General features: G+C 41.0%; 1 protein-coding gene across 4 annotated transcripts in view; it reads left to right on the top strand.

Annotated features, from left to right (window-relative positions):
* Window positions 1-13,448, top strand: part of MAP7D2 (MAP7 domain containing 2) — a 492,885-nt gene that overhangs the window by 428,544 nt on the left and 50,893 nt on the right. For all 4 annotated transcript variants that reach the window (XM_053706406.1, XM_053706403.1, XM_053706404.1 and 1 more), the window contains one exon: window positions 1,862-1,988. In XM_053706406.1, the coding sequence (XP_053562381.1) occupies window positions 1,862-1,988 (127 nt within the window). The remainder of the gene's footprint in view (window positions 1-1,861; window positions 1,989-13,448) is intronic.

The raw sequence follows: 13,448 nt of genomic DNA, 5'->3' as shown, positions 1-13,448 counted from the left end.
TTTAGAGCCTTTGGTCAGTTTTTAATCTTTTGTTGTATTGGGAATTGCGCTATTAAGCGGGGGGAAGATAATTGGAGACATAACTCCACATCTGATAGTTCTCTCAACTTCCAATAACTTTAATTATGGTTTTAATCGGTTACATAATAAAGATTGGATTTTAATATATATTTATATTTTTTTTTACTTCATATATTCCACATTTGCTTTATATTTTTGTTTTGTATTAGTTTGTAATTCAACATAGTGGAATAGAGATATCCCATATATTTTTTATTTTCATGTCCCATTAATTTTGTATATAGTTTAAGCTATACTATTTTGACATATACTATACCGTATTGATAAATCCATGGTTCTGAAGCCTAGTCATATCCTATTTTTTATATTGTTTTATTGAGTTTTTATTGAGTTTTTCAAGCAAATTACATAGAGGACCACTCTTGCACCTCATTCAATAGTAAAATAGAAAAAATAGCAAGCAGTAAAACGAATAACGGGATGATAAACCATAAACAACCAGACTAATATATATTAAGGCTTATGTTGATCTATCAGTCTCATAAGAAATATACAAATATATATAACACTAACCTCCTTCATAGATAAGTGTGATTCATAATAATGACTTACAACACCAGCTGAAAACAGTAAATATGCCTCTATTAGATAATTACAATGTACTCTGGGAAGTACAAAGTACATAATAGGAAGGTCAGTGATTCCATTCCAGTGAGTGTCAGCATCTAAGTTTTTAGAGTGGTAAATAGCTGGTTTACAAACTGGTTGAGCAAGCAAGAGCCCTTTACCTTCTTCTGACTGGTGCTCCATTACAGACTGTAATTTACCAAGAAGTGTATCTCCAAAAGATCATCATTTATATGTAAAAAGTATTTGTTGTTTGCAGGGAGACCTGCTAAATTTTAGTTGCGGCTTCAAAGGTTGTGGGTACCAATGGGTGTTTTTGGAACTCTAAACACAGGGCCTAATTTTTAGGGACCAGTGTCTTCCTGGCACTGGGTTTGCCGAGCCCTGATTTATATTTTGTAGAAGTTGTGCCAATGTAATAATCAGATATTAGCAATTAGTAACTGCTTCCCAGCTAGGTCTACTGGATACTTTCCTGAGGGTGGGGTGTTGATAGCTTAAAGGGGCATTCCGGTCAAAATTTAAATACACGCAAATTAATTACATCTTTGAATAGTAACATTTTTGCAATGTACAGGTATTGGCAAAAATGCTTCTAGTAAACGTTATCACTGTTTTTTTTAGTTTTAGCATTTTTCTCTGAATGTGCATGGGAAGCATAGCTCTGAATGTGCATGGGAAGCATAGCTGGATATTCTCACTGCACCAGCATTTTAAATACTGCAGCTGTTCAGATTGACAGTGGGGCTTGCATTATATCAGCAATTAAACTGAGTTGTTAGCAGATAGTACAAGCACCTTGGGCTCGCTAAACAAGTGCTGTCTTTAAAATTCTGGTGCACGGTGCATACCCTTTTAGAACAGCTATAGCTTTTATTAAAAGCACTTTACTCATACATGTCAATTACAAAAATGCTTCTATTCAAAACTAAAATGCATCCATGTAGATTACAATTTTGGCTGACTACTAATGGTAGTGATGCAGCTTAAATCATCAGAATATTGGGCTGTCACACTTGATAACTAACTCATAATGTGCTAAAAATGTTTTAGAAGTAGATTACTATAGATCAGTATAGAGATGGCTATTAAATCTGCAGATAGATGAAAGATTATAGATTACAAGTGACAGAGCACTCAGTATCACAACCTGTCACCCAGATGTTCCCCACTGTCATATCCTATTTTCAGGGGTTTTTTGTATGTGTTCTAGGTAAGAATACAGCCGGCACAACTGATGCTGAAGAAGCTGGAAAAATCTTGCAAGAAAAGAGAAGGCAAGCTCGCTTGCAGAAGGAGAGAGAGGAGGAGGAGAGAAGGGCGCAAGAGGAAGCTGAACGGTAAATTCAACTATTTTGTGTAATATGTAAGATGTGTGGACTTTAACATTACAAAAACTAGAAGTGTTGGATATAGCGCCTGACTGTGGTCACCTATAGCTTTAACCCCTTAGTGACCAGAGCACTTTTCCATTTGTTGACCGTTTGGGACCAAGGCTATTTTTACATTTCTACAGTGTTTGTGTTTAGCTGTAATTTTCCTCTTACTCATTTACTGTACCCATACATATTATATACCTTTTTTCTCGCCATTAAATGGACTTTCTAAAGATACCATTATTTTCATCATATCTTATAATTTACTATAAAAAATTTATAAAATATGAGGAAAAAATGGAAAAAAACTATTTTTTCTAACTTTGACCCCCAAAATCTGTTGCACATCTACAACCACCAAAAAACACCCATGCTAAATAGTTTATAAATTTCTCCAACATTTGTGTGTCCGGTCCACGGCGTCATCCTTACTTGTGGGAATATCTCTTCCCCAACAGGAAATGGCAAAGAGTCCCAGCAAAGCTGGCCATATAGTCCCTCCTAGGCTCCGCCCACCCCAGTCATTCTCTTTGCCGTTGCACAGGCAACATCTCCACGGAGATGGTTAAGAGTATGTGGTGTTTAGTTGTAGTTTTTTTATTCTACTATCAAGAGTTTGTTATTTTAAAATAGTGCTGGTATGTACTATTTACTCTGAAACAGAAAAGGATGAAGATTTCTGTTTGTGAGAGGAAGATGATTTTAGCAGACAGTAACTAAAATCGATTGCTGTTTCCACATAGGACTGTTGAGATGAAGTAACTTCAGTTGGGGGAAACAGTTAGCAGACTTTTCTGCTTAAGGTATGACTAGCCATATTTCTAACAAGACTGTGTAATGCTGGAAGGCTGTCATTTCCCCTCATGGGGACCGGTAAGCCATTTTCTTAGTCTCAAACAGAATAAAGGGCTTAATATGGGCTATAAAACTGGTAGACACTTTTATGGGCTAAATCGATTGCTTTATTTGGACATTTTATACATGTTTATGCTGATAATTCACACTTATAAACTTGGGGAACGTTTTTTAACGTCAGGCACTATGTTAGACACCTTTTCCAGTCAGGAAGGGCCTTCCCAGTTGTAGGCTGAGCCTCATTTTCGCGCCATTACTGCGCAGTTGTTTTTGAGAGCAAGACATGCAGATGCATGTGTGAGGACCTGAAAGTAGTTGGAAAAGTTCCTAAAAGGCGCTGATGATAATTGTTCTGTCATACCCTCACACCAATCTGAAGGGGCCATGAGGGAGGTTTTGTCAGATGGGGAAATTTCAGATTCAGGAAAAATTTCTCAACAGGCTGAACCTGATGTTGTGACATTTAAATTTAAATTAGAACATCTCAGCGCACTGCTTAAGGGGGTGTTATCTACTCTGGATGATTGTGACAACTTGGTCATTCCAGAAAAATTATGCAAGATGGACAAGTTCCTAGAGGTTCCGGTGCACCCCGACGCTTTTCCTATACCCAAGCGGGTGGCGGACATAGTGAATAAGGAGTGGGAGAAACCCGGCATACCTTTTGTTCCCCCTCCTATATTTAAGAAATTATTTCCTATGGTCGACCCCAGAAAGGACTTATGGCAGACAGTCCCTAAGGTCGAGGGGGCAGTTTCTACTCTAAACAAGCGCACTACTATTCCTATCGAGGATAGTTGTGCTTTCAAAGATCCTATGGATAAAAAATTGGAAGGTTTGCTTAAAAAGATTTTTGTACAGCAAGGTTACCTTCTACAACCCATTTCGTGCATTGTTCCTGTCACTACAGCAGCGTGGTTCTGGTTCGAGGAACTAGAAAAGTCGTTCAGTAGAGAGACTCCATATGAGGAGGTTATGGACAGAGTTCACGCACTTAAGTTGGCTAACTCTTTTATTTTAGATGCTGCTTTGCAATTAGCTAGATTAGCGGCGAAAAATTCAGGGTTTGCAATTGTGGCGCGCAGAGCGCTTTGGCTAAAGTCTTGGTCAGCGGATGTATCATCCAAGACAAAATTGCTTAACATCCCCTTCAAGGGTAAAACTCTCTTTGGACCAGAATTGAAAGAGATTATCTCAGACATCACTGGGGGAAAGGGTCACGCCCTCCCACAAGATAGGCCTTTCAAGGCCAAGAATAAGTCTAATTTTCGTTCCTTTCGTAATTTCAGGAACGGACCGGCCTCTAATTCTGCATCCTCTAAGCAAGAGGGTAATGCCTCACAGTCCAAAACAGCCTGGAAACCGATGCAAGGCTGGAACAAGGGTAAGCAGATCAAGAAGCCTGCTACCGCTAACAAAACAGCATGAAGGAGTAGCCCCCGATCCGGGACCGGATCTAGTGGGGGGCAGACTCTCGCTCTTTGCTCAGGCTTGGGCAAGAGATGTTCAGGATCCCTGGACGCTAGAAATAGTTTTTCAGGGTTATCTTCTGGAATTCAAGGAACTACCCCCAAGGGGAAGGTTCCACATGTCTCACTTATCCTCAAACCAAATAAAGAGACAGGCGTTCTTACATTGTGTAGAAGACCTGTTAAAGATGGGAGTGATACACCCAGTTCCAATGACGGAACAAGGAATGGGATTTTACTCAAATCTGTTCGTAGTTCCCAAAAAAGAGGGAACCTTCAGACCAATTCTGGATTTAAAGATCCTAAACAAATTTCTCAGGGTACCATCGTTCAAAATGGAAACCATTCGAACGATTCTACCCACTATCCAGGAAGGTCAATTTATGACTACCGTGGATCTAAAGGATGCGTACCTACATATTCCTATCCACAAAGAACATCATCAGTTCCTAAGGTTTGCCTTTCTGGACAAACATTACCAGTTTGTGGCCCTCCCATTCGGATTAGCCACTGCTCCAAGGATTTTCACAAAGGTACTCGGGTCCCTTCTAGCGGTTCTAAGACCGAGGGGCATTGCAGTAGTACCATACTTGGACGACGTTCTAATACAAGCGTCGTCCCTTTCAAAAGCAAAGGCTCATACAGACATCGTTCTGGCCTTTCTCAGATCTCACGGATGGAAGGTGAACATAGAAAAAAGTTCTCTGTCTCCGTCAACAAGAGTTCCCTTCTTGGGAACAATAATAGATTCCTTAGAAATGAGGATCTTTCTGACAGATGTCAGAAAGTCAAAACTTCTAAGCGCTTGTCAAGTTCTTCATTCTGTTCCACGTCCTTCCATAGCTCAGTGCATGGAAGTAGTAGGGTTGATGGTTGCAGCAATGGACATAGTTCCTTTTGCGCAAATTCATCTAAGACCATTACAAGTGTGCATGCTGAAACAGTGAAATGGGGACTATACAGACTTGTCTCCAGTGATTCAAGTAGATCAGAAGACCAGAGATTCACTCCGTTGGTGAATATCCATGGACCACCTATCCCAGGGAATGAACTTCCGCAGACCAGAGTGGGTCATTGTCACGACCAACGCCAGTCTAGTGGGCTGGGGTGCGGTCTGGGAATCCCTGAAAGCTCAGGGACTATGGTCTCGGGAAGAGTCTCTTCTCCCGATAAACATTCTGGAACTAAGAGCGATATTCAATGCTCTCAGGGCTTGGCCTCAGCTTGCAAAGGCCAGATTCATAAGATTCCAATCAGACAACATGACGACTGTTGCGTATATCAATCATCAGGGGGGAACAAGGAGTTCCCTGGCGATGAAAGAAGTAACCAAAATAATACAATGGGCGGAGAATCACTCCTGCCATCTATCTGCGATCCACATCCCAGGTGTGGAAAACTGGGAAGCGGATTATCTGAGTCGTCAGACATTCCATCTGGGGGAGTGGGAACTCCACCCGGAGATTTTTGCCCAATTGACTCAATTATGGGGCATTCCAGACATGGATCTGATGGCGTCTCGTCAGAACTTCAAGGTTCCTTGCTACGGGTCCAGATCCAGGGATCCCAAGGCGACTCTAGTGGATGCACTAGTAGCGCCTTGGACCTTCAACCTAGCTTATGTGTTTCCACCGTTTCCTCTCATTCCCAGGCTGGTAGCCAGGATCAAACAGGAGAGGGCCTCTGTGATCTTGATAGCCCCTGCGTGGCCACGCAGGACTTGGTATGCAGACCTGGTGAATATGTCATCGGTTCCACCATGGAAGCTACCTTTGAGACAGGACCTTCTTGTTCAGGGTCCATTCGAACATCCAAATCTGGTCTCCCTCCAGCTGACGGCTTGGAGATTGAACGCTTGATTCTATCAAAGCGTGGGTTTTCAGATTCTGTGATTGATACTCTGGTTCAGGCCAGAAAACCGGTAACTAGAAAGATTTACCATAAAATATGGAAAAGATATATCTGCTGGTGTGAATCCAAGGGATTCCCTTGGAATAAGATAAAAATTCCTAAGATTCTTTCCTTTCTGCAAGAAGGTTTGGATAAAGATTTCTGCTTTATCTGTCTTACAACACAAACGACTGGCAGCTATGCCAGATGTTCAAGCATTTGTTCAGGCTCTGGTTAGGATCAAGCCTGTTTACAGACCTTTGACTCCTCCCTGGAGTTTAAATTTAGTTCTTTCAGTTCTTCAAGGGGTTCCGTTTGAACCTCTACATTCCATAGATATTAAGTTGTTATCTTGGAAAGTTTTGTTTTTGGTTGCTATTTCTTCTGCTAGAAGAGTTTCAGAGTTATCTGCTCTGCAGTGTTCTCCGCCCTATCTGGTGTTCCATGCAGATAAGGTGGTTTTGCGTACTAAGCCTGGTTTTCTTCCAAAGGTTGTTTCTAACAAAAATATTAACCAGGAGATAGTTGTACCTTCTTTGTGTCCGAATCCAGTTTCAAAGAAGGAACGTTTGTTACACAATTTGGACGTAGTCCGTGCTCTAAAATTCTATTTAGAAGCTACAAAAGATTTCAGACAAACATCTTCTCTGTTTGTCGTCTATTCTGGTAAAAGGAGAGGTCAAAAAGCAACTTCTACCTCTCTTTCCTTTTGGCTTAAAAGCATCATCCGATTGGCTTACGAGACTGCCGGACGGCAGCCTCCTGAAAGAATCACAGCTCACTCCACTAGGGCTGTGGCTTCCACATGGGCCTTCAAGAACGAGGCTTCTGTTGATCAGATATGTAAGGCAGCGACTTGGTCTTCACTGCACACTTTTGCCAAATTTTACAAATTTGATACTTTTGCTTCTTCGGAGGCTATTTTTGGGAGAAAGGTTTTGCAAGCCGTGGTGCCTTCCGTTTAGGTAACCTGATTTGCTCCCTCCCTTCATCCGTGTCCTAAAGCTTTGGTATTGGTTCCCACAAGTAAGGATGACGACGTGGACCGGACACACCAATGTTGGAGAAAACAGAATTTATGCTTACCTGATAAATTACTTTCTCCAACGGTGTGTCCGGTCCACGGCCCGCCCTGGTTTTTTAATCAGGTCTGATTAATTATTTTCTCTAACTACAGTCACCACGGTACCATATGGTTTCTCCTATATTTTTCCTCCTGTCCGTCGGTCGAATGACTGGGGTGAGCGGAGCCTAGGAGGGACTATATGGCCAGCTTTGCTGGGACTCTTTGCCATTTCCTGTTGGGGAAGAGATATTCCCACAAGTAAGGATGACGCCGTGGACCGGACACACCGTTGGAGAAAGTAATTTATCAGGTAAGCATAAATTCTGTTTTTGTCCTGAGTTTAGAAATACCTAATGTTTACATGTTCTTTGCTTTTTTTGCAAGTTATAGGGCAATAAATACAAGTAGCACTTTGCTATTTCCAAACCACTTTTTTTCAGAATTAGCGCTAGTTATATTGGGACACTGATATCTGTCAGGAATCCCTGAATATCCTTTGACATGTATATATTTTTTTTTAGAAGACATCCCAAAGTATTGATCTAGGCCCATTTTGGTATATTTCATGCCACCATTTCACCGCCAATTGCGATCAAATTTAAAAAAACTTAACATTTTTCACAATTTTAGGTTTCTCACTGAAATTATTTACAAACAGCTTGTGCAATTATGGCACAAATTGTAAATGCTTCTCTGGGATCCCTTTTGTTCAGAAATAGCAGACATATATGGCTTTGGCGTTGCTTTTTGGTAGTTAGAATTATGTCTAGCAGTGAAGGGGTTAATTAGGTAGCTTGTAGGGAGCTTGCGGGGTTAATTTTAGCTTTAGTGTAGAGATCAGCCTCCCACTTGACACATCCCACCCCCTGATCCCTCACAAACAGCTCCCTTACCTCCCCCACCCCACAATTGTCCCCGCCATCTTAAGTACTGGCAGAAAGTCTGCCAGTACTAAAATAAGTGTTTTGGGGGGGCTTAGGTTTTAAAAAAAATAATAATATTCTGCTGTGTAGAACCCCCCCTTAGCCCCCAACCTCCCTGATCCCCCCCAAACAGCTCTTTAACCCCCCCCCCCCCTTCTGCCTTATTGTGCATCATATTGAGTACTGGCAGCTGTCTGCCAGTACTGTACCCAGTTTGAAATAAGAATGTATTTTAATTATTTTTTTTATTTTTTTTTATTAAAGATTTTCTTTATTTCTGTAGTGTAGCTGCCCCCCCCTCAACATCCAACCCCCCACCCTCTCCCAGATAGCTTAATTTTAAAATCCCACCCTCCCCAGTCCTCTCTCCCACCCTCAGATCTACAGCATATTGATGCTGTTTGCAGAGATCTCACGTGCACGTGCGCGCACGCCACCGCACAAGATCCCTCCCCCCTCCTCCACCAATGACTGCCCACCCTCCTCCCTGGATGAGCTCCCAACTACCAACGATAACGGCCATCGATAGCCGATGCAGAGAGGGCAACAGAGTGGCTCTCTTCATCGGATGGCTAAAAACAGTTATTGCAGGATGCCTCAATATCGAGGCATCACTGCAATAACATGAAAGCGGCTGGAAGCGATGAGGATTGCTTCCACCGCTTTCAAAGACCAATGACGTATGGGGTACGTCCTTGGTCATTAACTGCATTATTTTGCAGGACGTACCCCATACGTCGTTGGTCATTAAGGGGTTAAACAAAGGCTGCCTAGCCAGCCAATGGAGTGAAATCTGAGTGTGATGTGTTCAAAGCGCCAACAAGGCAAGGTGGGGTATAAAAGGTTAAAACTATTTATTACAAATAATACAATTGTGGATCCACATAACAATAAAAATAAAATAAAATAAAAATGCTTGAATCAATGGTACTAGACCATCTGATTATGGACTTCAGGTTTAAAACAATTTAGGAACAATAAATAGTGTTCAGGTGTGAGTAATGTGTGCCGTGTGATGGTGAAAACTTATTTTGGTGCTGGTGGGCCAAATGAGCTGTTGTGTGAAACCCCTCAATGGGAAAAAAATGCACGTGCATATAAACAGGATAAAAAAATGTTTTAAAAAATGTGAAAAATAAAAATGAAAAATGAGACAATGAAAAATTGAACAATCAATATAGTCCAATTAGGAAAATGAGATTCAAACTGTGGTGAAAGTCACAATCCAAATGAAAATAAATATTTGCGGTGAACCGTGCAATCCCAAATAAAAAGTCACAGTATAAAGATAAGACAAACTTGTTTCCTGGTGGTGAGAAGTGCCGTGATGGTGATCCTGTTGAATCCTAATGGTCCCTTTATCTTTCTTGTTAAAATGTCCTGTAAAGATTAAAAAACGTGTGCAAAATGTCCAAGCTAATATTAAAAGATTGGAAAAGAGCTTACCAGCTGCTTGTCAACGCGTTTCGGCCCAATCTGTGGGCCTTTATCAAGGCACCAAACTGTTTTCACCATCACACGGCACACATTGCTCACACCTGAACACTATTTATTGTTCCTAAATTGTTTTTAACCTGAAGTCCATAATCAGATGGTCTAGTACAATTGATTCAAACATTTTTATTTTTATTTTATTTTTATTGTTATGTGGATCCACAATTGTATTATTTCTAATAAATAGTTTTAACCTTTTATACCCCACCTTGCCTTGTTGGCGCTTTGAACACATCACACTCAGATTTCACTTTACACACAGACATTTTTTACATGTTATCTAACCCTAACTGTCTTCAGCTTGTACTCACTAGAAATGACATATTTACACGTATTTATTCACTATTTATATTAACAAATGCATCTCCATATTATTCTCAGGCTTGGTTTACTTTGAATGCATCATTATTTCTAGAATGTATTTACTGTTAAACTTCCCTTTTAAATAAGATCTTTTATTCATGAATTTAATATTTTCCTCTGTATTATGGCCTCACCTACATACAACCTTTTACACTCTATTCTTCCATAATCATTATGGAGATATCATTATGGGCAGTTTATGTTTTCAACCATTTGTGAGGCATCTAGGCAGTATTTAGCATTTTACACTTGCAAATACAGAAACATAGATTTTGACGGCAGATAAGAGCCATAGGGCTGATACGTCTCACAATATTTTCTATAAAGTGTAGGTTTAATTAGTTCATAATATAGCCTCATGCTTATCCCAGGCATTCTTGAAGCCCCCTCAGTATTTACTCTTACCATTCCTAATGGAAGTTTATTCTATAAATCAAGCAACCTTTCTGTGTAGAAGTACTTCCACAAATGACTCCTGAACATACTAACTTTCAACATGAGATCATGACCCCTTGTTCTGGTGTGCTCTTTTCTTCTTAAAACGGGGAGAGTCCACAGCTGCATTCATTACTTTTGGGAAATACAGAACCTGGCCACCAGGAGGAGGCAAAGACACCCCAGCCAAAGGCTCAAATACCTCCCCACTTCCCTCATCCCTAGTCATTATTTTCCTTTTATCACAGGAGGTTGGCAGAGAAGTGTCAGAAGATTACGGAGTAGTCTCTTATGGAGGGTTGTACTTTTCGAGATGGGACTGGAGTTTTAAGTAGTCCTGTCAGCCTCTCAGTAAGAGCATGGATGAAAGTTGGAGTCCAGAGATGCAAGGAGAGTCTTTCTGCGAAAACATCCCGATTCATATTGACAGCTGCATAAGCAATCAGTGTTGACGAGTTTCGCTGCCTGCTTTCTTCACTCAAGTCCATGTCAGAAGCGATGCTACTATCTGTCAAACTTGAAAGACCGTTTTACAGTTCCACGGCATAGATTCCAGTAAGATCATTTCATTTTCCTTTTTCATTGTGAGAATATATGTAATAATAGAAGACAGGGTCTCAGTGGGACTCCTTTATCTTTATGGAATCAAGGGTTAATATCTCCTAAGGGGAGTTATTGAACAGTGGGGAACTTTAATCATGTTTGTTATGTGATTCTGTCTGCTTATGTGTAGTGATGTTGGGGCTCATGGCTATTACGGAACATAAAAGGTATTTTTTTCGAGCTGCGCAGTTCTTGTAAGGATTGGCACGCTTTTCCTTTGGCCTACTTGTTGCACCTCGTGACCGGGCGTGGTCACGTTTTCGTTCTCCATTTCCATCTTCCTGACCGGTGTCGGTGGAGAGGATCTTTTTTCTCTACAAGGAGGTGTTGAGTGCTCCAGCCATTGGGGGTGTAAGGTGCCAGTTATTTTTTTGTCCATAATTTAATCAGTCAAGTTATGGAGGATTCTTATTTCTCTGAGATTGGTTTATCTGATTCAGATTCTATTACCTGCGTTGATTGCGGGGAGGCCCGGGTATTACAGCCCAATTAATTATGTTCCATATGCCGTAATAGAGTGCTCTTTTCTCCTAATGGGGTGTGGTTAGAGACCGCTGAGCTGTTGGCCTCTTAGGATTCTGTGTCCTGTGAGGTGCATCCCTTAGAATATTCTGTTCCTACACAGGCAGTTGTCCCAAATACTGTTACCCCTTCTCCGGAAAGGAGGTTTATTTCTCCAACATTGGTGTGTCCGGTCCACGGCGTCATCCTTACTTGTGGGATATCTCTTCCCCAACAGGAAATGGCAAAGAGTCCCAGCAAAGCTGGCCATATAGTCCCTCCTAGGCTCCGCCCACCCCAGTCATTCTCTTTGCCGTTGCACAGGCAACATCTCCACGGAGATGGTTAAGAGTTTTTTGGTGTTTAAATGTAGTTTTTATTCTTCTATCAAGTGTTTGTTATTTTAAAATAGTGCTGGTATGTACTATTTACTTTGAAACAGAAAAGGATGAAGATTTCTGTTTGTGAGAGGAAGATGATTTTAGCAGACAGTAACTAAAATTGATTGCTGTTTCCACATAGGACTGTTGAGATGAAGTAACTTCAGTTGGGGGAAACAGTTAGTAGACTTTTCTGCTTAAGGTATGACTAGCCATATTTCTAACAAGACCATGTAATGCTGGAAGGCTGTCATTTCCCCTCATGGGGACCGGTAAGCCATTTTCTTAGTCAAACAAACAGAATAAAGGGCTTAATATGGGCTAAAAAACTGGTAGACATTTTTATGGGCTAAATCGATTGCTTTATTTGGGCATTTTATTCATATTTATGCTGACAATTCGCATTTATAAACTTGGGGAACGTTTATTAAACGGCAGGCACTATGTTAGACACCTTTTCCAGTCAGGGGGCCTTCCTAGTTGTAGACTCAGCCTCATTTTCGCGCCATTACTGCGCAGTTGTTTTCTTTCATGTAATTAGCAAGAGTCCATGAGCTAGTGACGTATGGGATATACATTCCTACCAGGAGGGGCAAAGTTTCCCAAACCTCAAAATGCCTATAAATACACCCCTCACCACACCCACAATTCAGTTTTACAAACTTTGCCTCCGATGGAGGTGGTGAAGTAAGTTTGTGCTAGATTCTACGTTGATATGCGCTCCGCAGCAAGTTGGAGCCCGGTTTTCCTCTCAGCGTGCAGTGAATGTCAGAGGGATGTGAGGAGAGTATTGCCTATTTGAATGCAGTGATCTCCTTCTAAGGGGTCTATTTCATAGGTTCTCTGTTATCGGTCGTAGAGATTCATCTCTTACCTCCCTTTTCAGATCGACGATATACTCTTATATATACCATTACCTCTGCTGATTCTCGTTTCAGTACTGGTTTGGCTATCTGCTATATGTAGATGAGTGTCCTGGGGTAAGTAAGTCTTATTTTCTGTGACACTCCTAGCTATGGTTGGGCACTTTGTTTATAAAGTTCTAAATATATGTATTCAAACATTTATTTGCCTTGACTCAGAATGTTCAACTTTCCTTATTTTCAGACAGTCAGTTTCATATTTGGGATAATGCATTTTAATTTAACATTTTTCTTACCTTAAAATTTGACTTTTTCCCTGTGGGCTGTTAGGTTCGCGGGGGCTGAAAATGCTTCATTTTATTGCGTCATTCTTGGCGCGGACTTTTTTGGCGCAAAAATTCTATTTCCGTTTCCGGCGTCATACGTGTCGCCGGAAGTTGCGTCATTTTTTGACGTTATTTTGCGCCAAAAATGTCGGCGTTCCGGATGTGGCGTCATTTTTGGCGCCAAAAAGCATTTAGGCGCCAAATAATGTGGGCGTCTTATTTGGCGCGAAAAAATATGGGCGTCACTTTTGTCTCC

Source organism: Bombina bombina, chromosome 3 (assembly GCF_027579735.1).
Source record: "Bombina bombina isolate aBomBom1 chromosome 3, aBomBom1.pri, whole genome shotgun sequence".
NCBI lineage: Eukaryota > Metazoa > Chordata > Amphibia > Anura > Bombinatoridae > Bombina > Bombina bombina.
This window is presented reverse-complemented; position numbering and strand designations above follow the sequence as displayed.